At 47.4% G+C, this 21,530-nt stretch overlaps 1 protein-coding gene across 1 annotated transcript in view; it reads left to right on the plus strand.

The window, feature by feature from the left end:
- LOC144828843 (desmocollin-2-like) overlaps positions 1-21,530 on the plus strand; it is a 144,865-nt gene that overhangs the window by 73,146 nt on the left and 50,189 nt on the right. The window contains exon 12 of the mRNA XM_078687380.1: positions 1,365-1,592. Coding sequence (XP_078543506.1) covers positions 1,365-1,592 — 228 coding nt within the window. The remainder of the gene's footprint in view (positions 1-1,364; positions 1,593-21,530) is intronic.

Consider the following 21,530-nt stretch of genomic DNA (forward strand, 5'->3'; position numbering starts at 1 on the left):
TTTTAAGTTACCTCAGTATCACATTTGCAGTAGTACATTGCACATGGGAATCAATTTTATTTTTACTATTGTCATACCAATCCTGCTAATAATCTTAGGGGTTCCAATAAAAACAAGTGTAGCATATTGCGCAGAAAGACAGAGCTGCTAGTGTATAGTCAAGGACCACAGCCTGGATTCCCCTGTACACTTTGATCTGTGCCTATGTGTCCAATCATGTGCAATATTAAATCGGTATGAATATACCCCAAAATATTATGTGAAATGTGGCGTAATATTAATATGTGGCTGAAAAGAATTCCCTGTTTCAAACCAAACATTGAGATATAAAGCTTGCCAAAGGCTAACTCATAGCTGTTCTCTTCTCCCTCTCTCCATGCGACCCGGCCTTCAGATTCCAATCCAACACCACATAGTAAGCACTATATAAATGTGACAATAAAATTCAACAGAACTCATTACAGATGGGTAGAGAAATCTAGGTGGGAGACTTTTGATGACCTTTGCGCCCGCCGCGCTGACACAGAAAGATCTCTTAATAATTGAGTGTTAAATGTTTTATTTAATCGCCTGGCTTTTTAGAGTAAACAAGTCCACTGCAACTTCCAAGCGATGCTTTTTTTTCCGTCTAGTGAATACATTTCTGCTGGAAAGTACTAAACACAAGCAATTATAAGAACTTTAGTTCACCATATCAAGCTGGCTAATTTGTAGATCTCCATTTTACTGTTCATTTAGAAAAAACATCGTTCTATTGGTTGTAGATTTTCTGTTCTTTAACTCCAGTGGGGCAATCTTGATGTAAATGATATTTAGGACACAATATATTTTGCGATAATATCTAGGCCATGATTTTGTGGTGCCATAATATGCCTTCTGTGTATGCATTTGTTCATAAACTTTGATGTCTTATGCTACATCGCAAGTTCATGCATATTTGGAAACTATTTCGAACTGCTGTGGTTCTGATTCTCAAGTAGTCTGAAGACCTTCTGTCTTTGTAGGAACCTTTTGTCATTTCATGCAAAGAAAATTGTGGCTCTGATTCTTTTTCTGAATAACATAGGTACCATTATTTTATGCACCAATCTATCCGATACATTGTGCACTTGTGGATAGTAGTCTGTCAGGATGGTGGAGATATGACCTCTGCCACCCTGAAAAGTAGAGTAATGTCCATCCAACAGAAAATCAGGCCCGTAATCTGATTTATAGGAACTCAGTTGCTCTGGACATGGTTGAAAAGTCTTGTCCTTAGCAGAGAGCTCCTACGGTTACTAAACATTGATGCAGGGTAAAGAAGCTAAAATTGAAACCAGTAACACGTGAGAAATGATGCACTCAGAATTATTGTTCTCTTGTAGGTGGCAAGACTGGAACAGGAACTCTGGTAATTACAGTGGACGACGTAAATGATAATGTTCCAAACATCACAAACACGGAACCACATATGTGCCTAATAGGTAAACGATCAATTACAATTGAGGCAAACGACCTTGATGATGTTCCTAACTCTGCACCCTTGAAATTCAGTTTGGATGACAGTAGTAGTCCTGATCTTCAAAGAAAATGGAGGATAACACAACTCGATGGTAGGTAAAATAACAATGTCAATTTACCACTCTTACTATGGAAACCATGTCATATTGTAACTCTCCTACAAATGCATCAAGTTGGTGTAGGTATTGGGTGAAATTATCCACACATTTGAGTCATATGTGTAACTGATTGATATCAAAGATTAGAGTTGCTGGTGTATTTATACCAACTCAAAACCTATTTTTTTCTTTTTTTAAATGCAAATTGTAACATGGGAATTTTGTTAGCAGTTGGAAACAGAAATGTATTCATTGCACTGGAGTATCACTTTTTGCAATCTACATATGCTAGTCGTATCAACCTTCACAAGTTTCTTAGTAGTGATGGACTATTGTTCTGTTTGAACCTGGGATGAAACATGGAGTGTGATCCATTCAAGCGTCCCCAAAAGGATCCTGTGAGAAACTGGGTTGATGGTTGAAGGGTGTGTGAGACCTTCTCAAGCAAAAGTCACAATCGTTGTTAGGGTGAACCACCAAAAGTCACAAAATTAACCTGTGTGTAAGCCTCTGGTAGCTTGGCACAAAAACAGTCAGGCTTAACTTAGAGCCAATGTGTAAAGCATTTAGGTAGCACTCAAACAGCAATAAGTTGAAAAAACAACACAGGAAAATCCCACACCAATTTAGAAAAATAGAGGACTTTTGAATACATTATTTACACAAAAATCAAATGAGTAGAACTAGAGTTATATATTTTTAAAGTTTAAGGTAAAACCTAGTGCCAAAAAAAATCAAAGTGCCAACAACAAACATCTAGACCAGGCCAAAATCGAAAAATATAGACAACCACTATGTAGCGAAGGTCAGATGCAAAAAGTCGATTGGGTCCGGTTGGAAATTACCTTTGGACATAGAAGAAAGATAAAGGGAAATTTAATAAATTATTTGAAATCAAAACAACAAAAATCTAGTCAGTAGAACTGGAGATATACAGTTTTAAAGTTTTAAGGCAAATATAGTGCCTAAAAGCTCAAAGTGCCAACTGTGGTTATCTGGTTGAGTTTGACACGGACAAAGTCACCAGTTCTTGCTGACCATGATGGAGTACAGGCCTGATACAGGTACCAGATTAGTTCTACTAAGAATAGTAACTTATCTCCTTGATGCAGAGCAATGTGTCTCGCTGCATCAGTTTCAATGAGGAGCTGCGTGTGTTTTGATGTGAGGGCCTACAGTGCGTTGTCTTGCTTAGTTGGTTCTGATGAAACCCACAGTTGGGCCCGGAGGAGTGCACCCTGATACCAACCACGTGTCTAGGACTGGGGGGAAACCTCTTATGGATCAGGAATAACTTCAGAAGAGGTCAACAGCAGGGCACAGGCAGGTCAAGTTGAATCTGGAACGTTGGGCAAATGAAGGGCAGGTCTCTGGAGCTTGTTATGTCCATGTAGCTCAGAACAGGAGGCCAGTCAGTTAGCTCTTGGAGTCACTCTGGTGGTTCTGGGTTCAAGAAACAGGTCCAGTCTTCCTGACTCAGGCAGCAGGATAATCCTTCTTGCAGGAGGGCAGTAGGGCAGTATTTTCAGCAGCAGGGCAGCAGGGCAGCAGAGCAGACCTTCTGAGTCTTCTACAGGTCCAGAAGTGATCAGAAGAGTGGATTTGAGGGTCCTACTTTCATACCAAGTGCTAGTTTCGAAATGGGAGAAGCTTCTGGAGTTTTCCCCCCACAGAGGTGTTTGAAATTTCCTCCCTCCTAGTCTGTCTGCAGCCGCAATAGGCCAGTGTGAAGTTATTTGTGTGTGAGCTGTGGGAGTGTTTGAAGTGCCAGCTCCGTCTCCCTCATCAAGTCTGAATGGACACCCAGACTCTCCATTGTGATACTGTGTGGGAGGAATATACAAAGGCCAACTGCTAACTACCCTAGTCATGAGACCCAGGATACAGGTACAAAATGATTAAGGCAAGAAAATTCCAACTTTCTAAAAGTGTCATTTTCGGGATTGTGACTTAAAATCAGACTATACCATTAAAGATGACTTTAAATTACAATTAATTAGAGTGTACACAATGCCATTTCTACCTGTTCCAAATCAAAAGTTGTCACTTAGTAAGTTTAATAAGGTAACCCAATGTTATCCTATGGGTGAGGTTTGTGGGGGTTTACCACCGTTTAGGACGGGCAAAAAGTTTATTTTTGCCAGGTCGAAATGGCAGATTACAATTGCACACACAAGCTGCAAAGGCGCAGGCCTGATACATGTTTTAAAAGGTTTCTTATGTGGGTGACACAATGAGTGCTGCAGACCCATTAGTAGCATATAATTTACAGGCCCTGGATACATGTAGCACCACCTTACTAGGGACGTAAAAGTAAATTAAATATGGCCATGGGTGTTAGCCAATCTTACCATATTTAAAAGAGAGAGCACAAGTACTTTAGCACTAGCTAGCAGTGGTAAAGTGCACAAAATTGTAAAAGTCAACACAAACAGGTACAGAAAACAGAAGGGGTGAAGGCAAGACGTTTGGGAGACTACCACTCAAGGGTGTCAAGTGTTTATTTATTTATTTTTTATTTTGTGCTTTATAGAGCGCGAACATGACCCGTGAGGGTATCAGAGCGCTTTACATGGTATACATTGTTGAACAAACAAAATGATTAAGGTGCAGGGACAAACAAGATCAACATGTATGGTTACAATCATCATCAGAGTCAGAAGCAAAAACAAGGTTCCAAATGTTCTCGTCCTGGGCAGTTGGTGATATGGGAAGGCGGTAGTCATAGAGTAGCCCGCTCAATGGGGTGGTTGCGGGCAGGCCTTAGGCAAGGAATTTACCCATGAGGAAGGTTTTGGTCTCATTTTTGAAGCGTGCTAGAAGAGGGATTTTCTTGATGGAAGGTGGGAGAGAGTTTCAAATTCTTGGTGCTACACCGGTGAACACCCTGTTGTAGGTTCTTTGTTCTTTGTTTTTTTAAAGGAGGCAGGTTTTTTTTTTTTTATTGTGATGAAAGCAATTAGCAACGTACAACATATTGCATAAGGAGTCAAAGGTCAGGGAGACCGATCACAGATAATTCACACATCCCGGGGGCCGGGCGGCAGAGCACGTTTTCAGCATTTGACTCTTACGTGATAGTAGCATATCATACAAGGTTTAGCATCAACTGGTGAAAAAACAATGTCATCACATTTTTCATTTGCATTCTGCAACCAGTAAGTAAATAAACAAGGACAAGTGCACAACAACATTTATCTTCCCTTCAGTGTACGCTTGGAGTAAAACAACCCGTATGTGATACAGATTAAAAATCCAATACATGCCTGTTTATCTAGCTGGTTCGTTTGTAAGTATTCAACAAGATACAGCCAATAGTCCTTTGGCCTCGATCTAGCCGGTAACTCCTCTTCGTAGGTTAGTAGCGTGTCTTTGCAATAGATAAGGTCCGTAATCCAGTGTCTTGTGTTCGGGGGACCAGATCCATTCCAACCCATGGAAACCCTGCGCTTAGCAAGTAAAAGCGCTATGACACAAAATTTACGTTTCTGTGCTCTCAAAGTAGGCACCAAGCCAAGCAAACATGTGCGTATGGTACATTCAATGGGAGTATCCAGCACAACACTCAGCATCCGGGTCACTTCAGTCCATTACTTGGCTACTGGTGAGCAGTACCATGCTAGATGGAGAAAGCCAGCATCATCCGCCTTACAGCGTTTGCACCGGGCGTCTTCGCTTTACCCATATCTACAGAGGCGTCGAGGCGTGTAATACATTTGGTGCAGATATTTATAATGGATTATTCTAAGATTACCATTGGGCGTTAAGAGACTAGTTAAGGAGCAGGTATTAGCCCATTCCTCTGGCGTTAGTGGATCGGACATTTCTGCATTCCACCTCGCCATTGCTTTGTCGGTGGTACGCGCTATGTCTCCTTGCATTTTAGCATAAAGTTTAGAAACTATGTTACGCGCTGTGGGTTCCGTGATCAGAAATTGCAAGGAGGACAATTGCTGTGGTTCGTCAGGATATGAGGGGTACAATTCCCTAATCGCCCTCTGGAGGCGGTAATACGTGAACTTAAAAAGTAGTGTAGGATTGCTTATGTAAGCGAGAGTGTCTAGTGTCCTAAACTGTCCCTCTTGGTACAGGTCACCCATTTTGTCTATACCAGCTTGCTTGAGTAGATCCATGCCCACTTGTTCTTGAGTGACTGACAACGCTGGATGATGTTGCAGAGGAAGGGCAGCTGCATAGAGCGGTAGTTTATTCGCCATCTTACCTGGCAGGGACCAAGCCTCGTTGGTAGTATCTATCGTGTTGATGTCACGGGCATGCAATAAAGGTCTCTTATGGGGCAAAATGGCTGACAGTGGTGTAGGAAGTGCATCGCCCTCTTCTATCGCGACATGTGTCATGAATGGTACTTCGTGATACCAGTAGTGTGCGAATTGTGCCTGTGCACACAAGTAGTAAAGGAAGAAGTCCGGCACTTTGAACCCACCTTGTTCAAACAGCAGAGTTAACGTTTGTAAATTGAGTCTGGCCTGTTAACCTGCCCAAATTAGATTCAGTGTCATTTTTTTAATGTTTCGAAAGACTTCCATTGGGGGTCTGATGGGGACGTTATTAAATAGATAAAGAAATTTGGGAAGAAGCACCATCTTCACTATCGCAATCCTGTCTGCCAGCGCCAGCGCCAGATTGTTCCGCCGTTTGATTTTGTTTTCTAATGCACTAATGACCTTGCCATAATTCGTACGTATGACAACTTCTGGGTCTCTATGGAACCAGACGCCCAAATACCGTGCCGGTTCCACTTGCCACTCAAGTGGGTAATCCATAGTAAAGGGAGTAGTGCTGACAGTAAGTGGGATAATTTGAGATTTGGACCAGTTAATTTTTAGTCCCGAATGTTGGCCAAATTTAATGTACTCACGGATTAGTGGGTTGAGGTTTTGGGCAGGATCTCGCACATATACCACCATGTCATCCGCATATAGCGAAATTTGTAATGGGCGTTTCGGGAATTGGAGCGACGAGGAATGATGATGTTGTCGAATCTTACAGGCCAAGGGCTCAAGCACCAGTGTGATGTGTAATGGGGATAGGGGACAACCCTGCCTTGTGCCTCCGGCAATCGTGTTAGGTTCCGAAATATATTTGTTAATGTTTATACGGTCAGTTAAGGCAGTGTATAGCATTGATATCCATTTTATGAAAATGGTGGGAAAGCCCATCCGGCCCAGAACAGCATGCAGGTATGGCCATTCAATCGTGTCGAAAGCTTTGGCCGCGTCCAGGAGGACCGCCGCAGCTTTGGTATCGGGGACCAGATAGTGTGATAATGCAAATAAAGCTCTACTGTTATGCATCCTGGATCTGTCCGGTATAAAACCTGCCTGATCAGGTCTGATCAGAAGCGGCATTAGTGGTTTGAGGCGCGCAGCAAGCAAACTAGCAATGATCTTAGTGTCCACGTTTATAAGGGATAGGGGCCTGTAAGAATCGCAGTATTCTGGGTTTTTATCAGGTTTAAGTAGCGCAATTAGCATAGCTTCTCACAGCGTGGGCGGGAGGATTTGTTTTTCGTGAGCTTCCCCGTACATCCGCACCAAGTGCGGAGCCAGGAGGTCCACAAAGGCTTTATAAAATTCCCCCGTAAACCCGTCCGGGCCCGTTGCTTTACCATTTGGTAGTGCTTTTATGACATCTGGTACTACTTCCACCATGACAGGTTAGGATAGATAGGCTCTATGAGTATCAGAGAGCCACGCGATCTCCACATCAGCTAGGTAGTCCATAATGTCCTCTACATTGGCCGTGGGACGCGACGTGTACAGCTGGCCATATGTATGCATGAATTCGCGCAGTATACCTTCCATATCATGTTTAGGAGTGTCATCAGAGTCCCTGATTGTCCGAATGAATGGTGCTGCTCGATCATTACATATTCTATGTGCAAGAGTTTTCCCCGGGAGCCCACCCTCCCCATAGGCCCTTGCTGTGTATCTTTTTGAGATGTATTTAAGCTCGTCCTTGGCATATGATTGGTGTTCTAGCAGAATCGTTTCTATATCACCCAGTATTTTGGAGTCTCGTGTGACAATATACCGTTGTTCTCGAACACCTAGTTGTGTTTCCCGAGTACTGAGTTGTCGTCTGATGTCTTTAAGGATACTAGCAGTGGTACTAATGCACGTACCCCTTATCGTGGCCTTGAATGCCTCCCAGAGGAGCCCTGGGTCATCAGTTGTTGGAGAATTGAGTGCATAATAATCCGTAATGGCCGTGTGTAGGGTGTCAGTGTAAACTTGAGTCCAACAGCGCTGAGGCGTTAAATCGCCAAGTGAAAGGAGGTGGGGAGTAATGCGGTATGCATAATGTCAGTAGCACTGGGTTATGATCAGACAGGGTGCGGGGCAGATGTTTAATTGCAGTGGTCCAGAGTGAAATATCTCCCGTCCCCAGCCAGTAGTCTATGCGCGACCAACTGTTGTGCGCAGCAGTGATATGGGTAGCCTCAGTTCTATTAGGGTACTTAGCCCTCCACAGATCAGTAACTTGGAGATCCGAGATGGCGTTGCGCAGCACAGCCAGAGCATGTTTGTGTGGTTCTACCGTGTGGCTTGATCTATCCAGCTAATCTCGCAAGGTAATATTAAAGTCACTCCCCCACAGCAGGTGGGTATCCCGTAGATCTGAGAGGAGTCGCCATAGTTTAGTATAAAAAACAGGGTCATCGACATTAGGGCCATATGTGTTCACCACTGCCAAACGCTGATTACGCAACGTTCCCACCACTATTACATAGCGACCCTCATCATCTTTGAGGATTTGGTCTATATGAAAGTGAACACCTTTTTCCACTAGAATAAGGACTCCTCTGGAGTACGTAGAATAGTTCGAGGCATGCGCCGCCTCAGCCCACCGCCGGCCAATCGTAGTAGGCGTAGCAGCTGCTGTGTGAGTTTCCTGGAACAACGCTATGTCAATGTGCTGTCTATCTAAGAAGGCGAAAAAATGACAATTTTTTTTAGGGTCTTTCAGCCCCCTAATGTTCCAGGTTAAAAAATGTAAATGTGTAGGCTGTAGTTTGTCAGCGAATTATGTTACAATAGGTAGGCATGACATATAACCACATCACACCAAAGCATGGAGTATCGTTGCAAGCATCCTCAAGTATCCTCAAGTATCCTCAAAGCATGGTGACCGTCCTGTCCTGGACAGAAGCGGTCGCTCCCACCACCTCCTCCCTGACTTGGTATCGTACCTGCGAATCTCCTGCATTTGTAGCGCTTCTTGACCCGACTTTGTAGCGCTTCCTGAGTTCTCACTGCTTGTGTGCCATTTACTGTATTGTATTTAACTGTATTTGTAGCGCTTCTTGACCCATCTTTGTAGCGCTTCTTGACCCGACTGCGTGGCTGCACAATCCGATCGCTTAAGGGAACGTTGCTTTGAAAATAGTGCCAATCATCCTAGCGCTCGTGAGCCCTCCATTGCGCTTTATTTTCGCAAACCTCTGCTGCATTATTCCCACCCCACAAGCGGCATTACCCCGTCCTACCCTGCAGCATTTGTTCTGTTGCTGCCATTTTGATCTCGTTTGTTTGGCCGTCCACACACACCTTCCCCCCACCTCGCTCCCGCCTCCCAGCTGCCCCTCCCACCCACAGAAACTACAGGACGTCCGAGCCCTCGTGAGAGCTGTGACCGTCCTGTCCTGGACAGAAGCGGTCGCTCCCACCACCTCCTCCCTGACTTGGTATCGTACCTGCGAATCTCCTGCATTTGTAGCGCTTCTTGACCCAACTTTGTAGCGCTTCCTGAGTTCTCACTGCTTGTGTGCCATTTACTGTATTGTATTTAACTGTATTTGTAGCGCTTCTTGACCCATCTTTGTAGCGCTTCTTCACCCGACTGCGTGGCTGCACAATCCGATCGCTTAAGGGAACTTTGCTTTGAAAATAGTGCCAATCATCCTAGCGCTCGTGAGCCCCCCATTGCGCTTTATTTTCGCAAACCTCTGCTGCATTATTCCCACCCCACAAGCGGCATTACCCCGTCCTACCCTGCAGCATTTGTTCTGTTGCTGCCATTTTGATCTCGTTTGTTTGGCCGTCCACACACACCTTCCCCCCACCTCGCTCCCGCCTCCCAGCAGCCCCTCCCACCCACAGAAACTACAGGGCGTCCGAGCCCTCGTGAGAGCTGTGACCGTCCTGTCCTGGACAGAAGCGGTCGCTCCCACCACCTCCTCCCTGACTTGGTATCGTACCTGCGAATCTCCTGCATTTGTAGCGCTTCTTGACCCGACTTTGTAGCGCTTCCTGAGTTTTCACTGCTTGTGTGCCATTTACTGTATTGTATTTAACTGTATTTGTAGCGCTTCTTGACCCATCTTTGTAACCCTTCTTGACCCGACTGCGTGGCTGCACAATCCGATCGCTTAAGGGAACTTTGCTTTGAAAATAGTGCCAATCATCCTAGCGCTCGTGAGCCCTCCATTGCGCTTTATTTTCGCAAACCTCTGCTGCATTATTCACACCCCACAAGCGGCATTACCCCGTCCTACCCTGCAGCATTTGTTCTGTTGCTGCCATTTTGATCTCGTTTGTTTGGCCGTCCACACACACCTTCCCCTCACCTCGCTCCCGCCTCCCAGCTGCCCCTCCCACGCTCCGCCCCCTCCACTTTCCACTTTAGTCAGATGAACCAACGTGCAGCGTTCACGCGCTGCGGTCGCGCCGAAGGTGCGCCAAAGGTAAGCCCCGTCTACGCCCGTCCGTGCCAAGACCGCGCCCAGCGCCAGACCCCCTGGCCTCCGTACCACCTACCCCACCCGCATTACATACGACGCCTCCACCCTCTTAGCCCTAAACCGCGGCCGACTCCCCAACTGCGCCCAAGCCGCACCTGGACACACCCATGGACCATTCACATGCAACTCCTGCAATTATGACGGCACCAAGACCAACTCCTCATCCACTAACACCAATCAGAGATCTGACACCAACCACCTAAAATGCATCCTGATCAACACCCGCTCGGTCCACAGACACGCCATCGACCTTTGGAATCTACTAGACACCATCTCTCCGGACGTCGCCTTCCTAACAGAAACTTGGATGAACGCCTCCTCAGCCCCAGACATCACCATTGCCATCCCGGAAGGCTACAAGATCATCCGAAAAGACCGCACCTACCAAACAGGAGGAGGCATCGCTATCGTCCATAAGAATTCCATCCGCATCTCAACCAGCTCAGACGTCAACCTCGCTAGCGCCGAACACCTTCACTTCCAGATCCACACCGACCCCAAAACCACACTCAGAGGCACCCTCCTCTACAGGCCACCAGGACCCCGTGCACAATTCAGTGAAGACATCACTGACGTTATCACCCCACACACCCTCCCCTCCGAGGACTACATTCTATTGGGCGACCTCAATTTTCACCTGGAAAAGAGCAACGACAGCAACACCACCACCCTTCTGGACAATCTCGCCAACCTCGGACTCAAACAACTTGTTAATACCCCCACACACTACGCAGGTCACACACTCGACCCTATCTTCACCTCCAGCAAACATATCTCCTTCAGTCACACCACAGCTCTCCATTGGACGGACCACAGCTGCGTTCACTTTGTCTACAAAAAGACCACAACCCACAACCATCCTCAACCTACTCTGCGAAGAAACTGGAACAAAATCACCATCGACCAGATCTCCTCATCGCTTCTTCAAAACCCCCCTGTCCACTCATCGAACCCCAACCAAGCAGCCATTAACCTCACTCAATGGCTATCCAACAGCGCCGACAACCTAGCACCTTTGAAAAAACGTCAAATCAAACTAGGCAGCAAAAACGCCCCCTGGTTCAACGACGATCTTAAGAAATCCAAGAAACTCTGTCGCTCCCTTGAGAAGGCCTGAAAAAAAGACCCAAACACCAGCACCAGGGACGCCTTCAAAAACGCCACCCGCATACACCACCAACTGATCCGGACTGCCAAGAAAGCCGCATTCAAAGACCGACTAGACAACAACGCCCACAACAGCAAGGAATTATTCAACATCGTCAAAGAGTTTACCAACCCCACTGCCAACTCCAATGACATCACTCCCTCTCAATCCCTTTGCGACTCCCTAGCTTCGTTCTTCCACGACAAAATCGCAGACATCCACAACAGCTTCGACAACCAACCCGGAGACCAACCCACCCAACCTTCTGCCGTACCCTCACCCCCCTTGAACACCCTTAATGACTGGAACACAATTTCCACTGTGGACACCATCCGCCTGATGAACTCCATCCACTCAGGATCCCCCACAGACCCATGCCCTCACCACATCTTCAACAAAGCAGACTCCATCATAGCACCACACCTCCGAGACGTCATCAACTGCTCCCTCAACTCCGCCACCTTCCCGGAAAGCTGGAAACACGCCGAACTCAGCGCCCTTCTGAAAAAACCCACAGCTGACCCCACCAAACTCAAAAACTACCGCCCCATCTCGCTCCTTCCATTCCCGGCCAAAGTAATCGAGAAAGCTGTCAACAACCAGCTCGCCGCCTTCCTCGAAACCAACAAATCCCTCAACTCCTCACAGTCCGGCTTCCGGGCCAAACACAGCACTGAGACTGCACTCATCGCAGCAACAGACGACATTCGAACTCTACTGGACAATGGAGACACAGTCGCCCTCATCCTCCTCGACCTCTCCGCAGCATTCGACACAGTCTGTCATAGCACCCTGCTACAACGCCTCAGAAACATCGGAATCCAAGGAAATGCACTGGAATGGATCACCTTGCCGGAAGAACTCAGAGAGTCCGCCTCCCACCATTCAAGTCAGAGGCCGCTGAAGTCATTTGCGGCGTGCCACAAGGATCTTCACTCAGCCCCACCCTCTTCAACGTATACATGAGCCCCCTCGCGGCCATCGCACGCCAACACAACCTCAACATCATCTCCTACGCTGATGACACTCAACTGATCCTCTCACTCACCAAAGACCCTAACACCGCCAAAACCAACTTACATGAAGGAATGAAAGAAGTAGCCGAGTGGATGAAGCACAGCCGTCTAAAACTGAATTCAGACAAAACAGAAGTCCTTATCTTAGGTACCTCCCGCTCCGCCTGGGACGACTCTTGGTGGCCAGAGGCCCTTGGAAAAGCACCCATCTCGACGGACCACGCACGGAACCTGGGCGTCATCCTGGACTCCTCACTTTCGATGACCAAACAAGTCAACGCCGTTTCATCATCTTGCTTCAACATTCTTCGCATGCTCAAAAAAACATTTAGCTGGATCCCCACCGAAACTAGAAAAACGGTCACCCACGCACTGGTTACAAGCCGCCTGGACTACGGAAACACCCTATACGCCGGTACCACTGCAAAACTTCAGAAAAAACTCCAACGCATCCAAAACGCATCAGCCAGACTCATACTAGACATCCGCGTAAAGACCACATCTCTGGTCACCTGATAAACCTCCACTGGCTCCCCGTCAATAAGAGGATAACATTCCGCCTCCTCACCCACGCACACAAAGCACTTTACGAACTTGGACCCGAATGCCTCAACACACGACTTTCCTTCTACACCCCCTCCCGCCAGCTACGCTCTTCCAACCAAGCCCTTGCTGCTGTCCCTCGCATCAACAAAACCGCCATGGGAGGAAGATCCTTCTCCTACCTGGCGGCTAAAACCTGGAACTCACTTCCCATTCACCTTCGCCTCACTCAGAACCACCTAGCATTCAGAAAGCAACTTAAAACCTGGATATTCGACAAGTAATTCCCCACCCTCTTCAAGCGCCTTGAGACCCTCTGGGTATGTAGCGCGCTATATAAATTAATTGAATTGAATTGAATTGAATCGTTCCTAGGTTGTTCCATGTCTATTTGGCAGTTAGTGAGCCAGGAGTCCGCAATGTTTCTCAAGTGCACAAGTCGTAATACAAAACCCCAAAAATCCCCCCGCCTCCCCCCACACACTTCAGCATCCCAACCTTGCCAAAGCCATCCCCAGTAACGTATCAAACATTGGTGTAAACAGTTGTCGAGGAGCACCCGCATGGGGGGTCCACCCGGTATACACGTTTGCATCCACATAGTGGATGTGGACAAATGCTCAAATCAGTTATGCAATATAAAGAAATGATACCAGTAGCATGTAGCATTGCAGGACAACTGCTCTGCGCGACGGCGCGCCTGTCCAGGCAGCATGGCATTGCACATTGGTAGCTACTGTAACATAGTGCAGATCACACATCTCTCGGCCAGGTTCAGCATGATAGATATGTAGGCAAAGCACGCTGCACAGTAAGGGAGTACAGTAAATGTTAACATGTACGATCAATACACACTACCTGACGTGTCATAGGCCCAAGTCCATGTCTCTCACGTATGCATCAGTCACTGGTAACCGTTATATTTCGAGTTGCAGCACATCGTGCAGTGACAGCAATGCATCCAACACAAGGCATTAAGACATCACCACCCACCCGTTCAGAACTAGTTTTAGCAAATGCAGTTCAGATGATGAGCCCAAAATGCACCAAGATAGCAGGAGTAGTCATTACTTATGACTTAACTCCCCGCCCTTACCACCTGCATACGCATATGTATGCCATACCGCACGTAGCTTTAATATAGAGAAAGTCATGACGGAAAGCGAGTGGCATGTTACATCTTACCAGGACAGCAGGGCAACAGTACAATTCACTCGCAGGCGATAAAGGCTCCTCAGTCCGAATCCCGACGCTGTTCTACCCCGCTACTCTCTCTGCGCCTGCAAGTGACATTTTTAATATACTCGTGTGCAGCTTGCGGTGTGAGGAGTATCGTGGAGCGGCCTTCGTGGAGTACCTTGAGTTTTGCAGGGTAAAGCATGGCATATTCAATGCCGAGGTCTCGTAGTTTCTTCTTTGCTGGATTGTATATTATTTTCTTGCTAGTTGCACCGCCATAGTATGGTCCGGGTAGAATTCCAGCCTGCTACCTTGATGTTGTATTTCACCTTTTTCGCGTGCCTGCCTTAAAACGGTGTCTCTGTCCCTGTAATTGAGCAGGCGGGCTACTATCGGACGTGGCGGCGCACCCAGTCAGACCCTCCAGAATTTCGCGATTTCGCGATTCACGAAAAAATCGCGAAATCGGCCCACTAGCGCGATGGCCGCGATATTTACTATTATCGCCGCGATTTTTTTCCAAAAAGTGTCTGCTAAACAAACAATGCCTGTTTATTGGCTGTGCGCGCCCACGTCACTACGTGCCGCCGTCCAGCCGTTCAATACCTGCTTCCTCCTGACCCATTTCTCCAGCATGTTGAGGTTTCTAAGAAACGTTTTCACCAACCCCGCTTTGGCAAAGCCCACCGCTTCGATGCTATCACGTCCTCTCTTCACTTGATTTCCAGCGCATGTATCCAACTACTGTGATCCTCTGCAGGCGGGCCTGTATTTCCATATTAGAGCTCGCCCAGGCTTCATTAATCAAATACCGGAAACATCCGCACGGCTGGCTTTGACACGCACGCAGAAGGCATGAGCGCCTCGGCCAGCTGGGTCCATCCTTGGGGCCACGTGTCTCTTCGGCCATTGAACAGGCCTTCTCGGGCCTCCCAGGTGCTCTGTGGAAGCGCAGGGTCATTAATCACCGATAAAGGCCCAGCACTTCTCAGAGCTTCCATTTCTCATTCGTAGGTGGGGGTCTGTAGAATGACCTGTCGGGGGAGACTGTAAATGTTCAGCGGCCGCAGTGAGGTCAAATCCATCATCTCACCTGCTTTTGGGGGAGCACTTTCTTACACGTGGTCCCGGAAGAATGCAAGACACATGGTCCCCGGAATGAATGACGTTTTTATAGGGTTAAGTTTCCAGCCGTGGCTCCGGGCAGTAAATCTCTCACTTTTAAAGGCAAAACGCGGGAGTACTAAAACATGTACTTGGAAGTTTTATCTGCTGTGGTAAGAGACGGCGCGCGGCAGTGTCTCTCTTCTGCTGATACAATAAGTTATATTTTTAACACTTAAAATAATCTTCCCAGCTCATCATATCACTGGGTTTACTTTCATGGATTGTGAAACCACAGGCGGTTCAGAGGTTGGCGAGAGAAGCAAAAACGTCTGCATTCTCTTTGTCCTGGATCAAAATACAACATCGTTAAAACTACATTTCAAGAATATAATTGTTTCCACTTCAACCTAGGACGCTACACCTGCCACTGACTATAGTTGTCAGTTATACTACATAAATATAATACCTTCAGTTATGTTTTTCCAGATTTACCAGTGCTGGGTCAGTTATTCATTTTTCTTTCAGAGGACCCTGATAGGTAAACATCACGCTTTGCCAAATGCTCTGTAGTGTTTCAAAGGCACTAGGCTAGTATCCGTCTATTTCTGGTACTTTGCTGCAGTTTCAAGATATTCCTAGAGTTTCTAATCGCTCAAATTGGGGCAATTTATGATAGTTATCCGTTCATTGCTTGATTTTGTTCAGGAGAAAGTGTCACTCATAGTCATTGAATGTCACTCATATTTACAGTGAATTTATGAAAATGGCACACATAAGCATTCTGAAACCCTGGTAGTTATGTACACTGCAGCAGCACTTCATAACTGCTGGGGATATTTTAAGGCCCCTTTTAGACCATTGGGTTTCAGAAAAGAGGATAGTTTTTTAAATGAATTTCCTTGTCTTTGTCCACTCACAAAGTGTCACTTAAATTGCTACGCTTGATTCGCTGCATTATTTTCTAGTAAAGCGCTCTAGCAGGAAAGCAGGACTTCCTCTATGGGTCATAGTTGATATTATCAATATACATTCAATGTTAAAAAGGGTGATAGAAATTACTGTTTTTAATAATGGACGGATCCAGGAGGCAGCGGTGCCCGGCAGGGGTGCATACATGGGTGCTAGAACATCCCAGGGAGAAATACGGCCCCCTCTCAAGAGGTACAGATTGAAGCTGTGCTTCCGTAGAGCCGCAGACACTTTAACCATGCCAGTTTCACAGTGGAATACCCTGTTAAATCAGTTTACATTGATTTAAGGCTGAAAACGAATGAGTACGAGTAAAATAAGGTGCCGCAATAATGCCGCTAAATTTCCACTTTTGTGCCGCTAAATTTCAATTTTTGTGCCGCTAAATTTGCAAATCTATGCCGCAATATCCTGGGGGGTCTGCCCAGTTTTGGACGTGGGGCAAGAGAGCGATGAGCGCGTTCCACCAAGAAAACCGCCGATAACGCCTCCATGCCAAACAGGGTCGTTAACAGGTCCTCCACATACGTCTCCATCTTGCCCACATTTGTGGATTCTGGTACGCCCGCGATCCATACATTGTTGCGGCGGGACCTGGCTTCCAAATCTTCCGCCTTGGCATGAAGTTCTTCCAGTACCTTCCCCATTTTTGCGCAAGTCTGCGTGGTCGATTTAGATTCATCCTCGACTGCTGATATCCTGGTTTCCGCCTCCACCAGGCGTTCTCCATGCTTGTTGAGTTTGGCGGCCATGCTGTCCACTCTTTGTGTGAGATGATCTAGCTTACCGTTCATCTCTTGAAGGCTGTGCTGTATGGCTCGCAGAACCGTTTCCATACCACCCCCCTCTGCTTGTGTATTGTCCAGTTCAGTGTCGGAATGCGCCGCCACATTTTTGTTTTGCCTTGTTGATGAAAAGTGCAGCTTTGTTTGTTGCTTTTCTGGCTTTCCCATTTTCTTAATGTGGCGTGCAAACTGCAATAGCGAGAAAGTACCGGCGCCTGTATGAAGTCGCAAGAGGTGACACTTTGTAAGTAGCGTCTGGGCTCACCCCTTCACCCCCGGCGTTCTTGAGCACTTCTTATGACACAGGATAGGTCATCTGTAATCCGGCGTTGGTGTCGCGTTTGTGTGATAGGGGGGGTCACCAGTAGATACAGCTGTATTGTGTCTCTGTAAGTACGCCTCCGCAGCAGGCGCGAGCCCCTGCCAGGGCGCAGGTCAAGGTTCCAGCTCGCACTCCACCGTACCTCTTTCACTCGTGCACAATCACAGCGCTCCCACACAGGCGCTCGCTGAGGATCTTTACATGCAGGCTGCTCAGCTCCACTTTGCATCGATGGACGTACCTGCTACGTAGCGGGTGATGCCGTCCGCCATTTTGGCGTGCAATTCAAATCGTGTATCCCAAAGCCCAGTGAAGCGATGAGGCATGTCAGCAGGCAGTATCGGGCTTTCAACGTGCTATCTAGGACCTGCAATATCCACAAACAAAATGGAAGAGCATATAGGGGAGGACAACATACACGATCCCTACGTCTCCTTCATCGCCGGAGTTCGCAGGGTTCATTAGCAGCAATGTCGGTCGCCATCTTGTCCGTCAGTCCTCCGGGAGCAATTAAAGGCGCATAGTAGTCAAAGTGCATGTGGAGGACGTAAAATTCACGGACACACATCCCGCAGTGCTCCCCAGCATCGCGCAATGCCAATAGCGCCGTTATCCTTCTCATCGCTGCTCCAGGACCGATATTCCGCCCCGAAGCCGCACAGAGCCGTCGCGTCTAGGAGCCTCCATTTTGGTTGCTTACCGGCGACAAGTGTCCTAAGTTCGTTTTCGTGGTCAATTCCGCGTTGTTAATCTGCGCTGATCTTCACATCTTGTTCACGCATCTTTCCGACGGCAGAATCAGTGTATGCTGGGGCTGCACACATGCATTTAGCGGCAATAGTGGTCACATTGAGCACCCGTCCGGCGGAGCTGCCTTAGGAGCCAGCCATTCCGCAGTGCGCCCTCTAGCGCCCCCCCAAAAAAAAGGAGGCAGGTTGGAGCAGGATGTTTCTGGCGGACCTGGAGTTCCTTCTTCCCCCGGCTATCACTAGTTTCTGTGCCAGATAAGCAGGGGAGTTTGTGTATAGGGCCTTGTGTATAGTGCAAGCCAATTTCAGCTGGATTCTGGCCTCCAGGGGGAGCCAGTTCAGCGCCTTCATGTGTGGAGAGATGTGGTCAAACTTCCTAGTACCTGTGAGTAGTCTGGCAGCCGCTTTGAGGCAGGCTTTTAGAGGCGCTAAGGAGGTCTTAGGTAATCCTGTGAGGGTGGAACAGCCGTATTCCAGTCTGAAGATGACAAGTGTTTGAACTGCCATTTTTAAGTCCGGTGCATCGATGAAAGGTTTCAGCTTCCAGAGGTAGCTCAAGTGGAATCTGGCTGCTTTGGCCATCGAGTTAATGTGGTCTCTCATATTGAGGTTACTGTCGAGGATTATGCCCAGGGATTGGGCAGAGTCCACAATGGTCGGTGGGCAGTTCAGGGCTGTGATGGCCTTAATCCAGGTCTGAGTCTCCGTGTTGGTTTTTGATGGGGGAGATAAGGAGAAATTTAGTTTTCTTTGCTTTCAGTTTGAGTTGGTTATTGGCTAGCCATTGGACAGTTCATTTCAGGGTCTCGTTCAGGGAGAGGATCGCAATGAGCGAGGAGATGTTGATGTATATTTGGGTGTCGTCCGCATACATATGGTAGGAGATGCTGGCGGAACGGAGAACTTCGGTGAGTGGCTCTAGGTAAAGGTTAAAGAGGGTGGGAGAGAGGGTTGAAACTTGGGGGACTCCGACTGTGACCGGGGTGGGAACTGATAGTTTGCCGTTGATGAGGAATCTCTGAGAGCGGTTGTGGAGGAAGGACCTGAACCATTCTAGTACCATGCTATCCAGACCCATCCTGAGTCTGAGGCGTTCAAGTAGTTTTTCATGGCTGACCGTATCGAAGGCGGAGGATAGTGCAAGGAGGATTAGAAGGCAGGTTTTGCCTTGGTCTAGGGCTTGGAGGGCATCGTCCATGATGTGGAGCATAGCAGTTTCGGTGCTGTGCCCTGGTCTGAATCCAGATTGGAAGTCATCTAGTAGATTGAAGTTGTTGATGTGCTGGCTAAGGTGCTGTTGAACACACTTCTCCAATACTTTGGCTAGTAGCGGGATATTGGAGATAGGTCTGAAATTGTCAGGGGAGGCTGGATCCAGTGAAGGTTTTTTCAAAATGGGGAGGACTTGGCCGGCTTTCAAAGGGTCCGGGATCAAGCCCTGCTGGAGAGAGGCGTTGATAATTGTAGTCCAGCAAGCAACGATGGTTTGGGAGGCAACGGCGAGGCAGTTGGAAGGTAGCGGGTCATTGAAGTGGTTGTTTGGTTTTAAGGTAGAGAGGATTTTTGAGATGGAGTTTTCATCATAGTATTTGAAGTCAGTCCAGTGGGCTTTGTTTTTAGGAGAGGCCAGGATGGAAGGAGCTGAAGAGTGTGGCAGAGCAGGCGGGGTTGGGAGCAGGTGGTGGTACTGAGTTCAATTCCTAATGCCGTGATTTTATCAGCGAAGAAGGAGGAGAATTCATCTGACGATATTAGCGATTTGGGGGATAATTTGTGTGTTTTAGCCAGTTTATTAGATTGAAATTTGACCAGTTCAAAGAGCTTTTGGGGTCTATTCTTGGTGTTCCCCAGTTCCGATCTGAAGTATTCTTTTTTGCAATTGATGATGTGCTTGTTGTAGGCATTTCTCGCCAGGCGCAGAAGTTTTCGATGCGCTGCGGAGGGGTGTTGTCTCTAATTTCTTTCAGATTGACTTAGGGATCTCCTCTCCATGTTAAGGAAGCCAGTGAACCAAGGATTTCTGTCTTTGCATTGTGTTCTTTTTAGTTTAGAGGGGCAAGCTCGTCCAGAATGTTTGAAATGGATGATGAGTAGTGCTCATTGAGATTGCTAACCTTGGTTATGTGCAAGGGGGGGGTAGGTCAGATCTGCAGCGAGCCTCCAGTTTCATAAAGTCTAGGTTCTTAGTGTCTCTGGTCCAGCATTTGGGAATCACCGGTTGAGACGACTTTGTCTTGCGGGTCCCGGGTAAAATGAAGGATATGGAGTGATGGTCAGACCAGTCATAGGGGTCTATGGAGATAAGCTTGACAGTGCACTCCTCTGAAATGATCCAGTCAAGGATGGCTCCTTTTGAGTGGGTTGGCATAGAACAGGCTTGGGTCAGGGCTTGGTCAGTTAGACGGTCTTTAATGGCATTGATGTAGGGATCTTTAGCGTCATTCCAATGCAGGTTAAAATCACCCAGGAAGACCTCTGTGGCATTGGAGGAAATCTTTGTTGTCATGAGTTGCTGCAGACGGAGAGTGCGAGGTATTTGCAGGAGTCTGAGGTGTCCGTTATGAGTTCTGTGACAAGCAAGGAGAATCGGTAGATGCAGGCTATGCCTCCTCCTTTCTTATTGGATTGTCTATCCAGTCTGGCGATGTTGTAGTTGGGCGGGACTAATATATCCAGGCAAGGGGAAGAGTATTCCTTTAGCCAGGATTCGGTTAGTATGGCTAGGTTCAGGTTTTTGACCAGGACGAGGTCAGCAATGTCAGCGGCATGTTTGACTGCTGAACGGCAGTTAATTAAAAGACCAGATAAGGGGGTGTCGGAAGGAGAGTCAGGAGTCTGGCCAGATAGAACTACAGGCGCCAGATTGCTTTTTACCACACTTCTGTTGTGTAGGGTAGCTGGCCTGTTTGGGTTGATGGTGACCGTGCTGATGGGGTGTTCGGCACTCGTATTTAGTGGACGGGGGATGACTGGGGTAGAGTTTTGATCTTGGAGGATGGCTAGGATTTCGTTTCCCGTGAGGTCTAGAGGATTAGAGGAGGCGGTGGGAGCGTTGTATGTGAGTGCGAGAGCCAGGGATTCCTCCTCAGAGAGGAGGCAGGGTTGTTTGCATGGGCGAAGATGTCTCAGAGGTAGCGGGAGAGGTTGCTTGAGAGGCTCGGTGTTCAGTGGGGGGAGTATGCGGTGATTTCAGGTTAGCCAGTGAGATCTCGGCAAGGTGAAGGAGGTTCATAAGGTCCAGAATGGAGCTATGAATGCTCGGGGTGAGTTTGGTCGCTATGGAGTGCAAAGTTTCAAGATTAGTATAAACAAGGGGTACGAAGGAATGAGGGTTTGACGTTTCCAGATCAG

The sequence above is a fragment of the Lissotriton helveticus genome, chromosome 4_1 (genome assembly GCF_964261635.1).
Source record: "Lissotriton helveticus chromosome 4_1, aLisHel1.1, whole genome shotgun sequence".
In the NCBI taxonomy this organism is placed as follows: domain Eukaryota; kingdom Metazoa; phylum Chordata; class Amphibia; order Caudata; family Salamandridae; genus Lissotriton; species Lissotriton helveticus.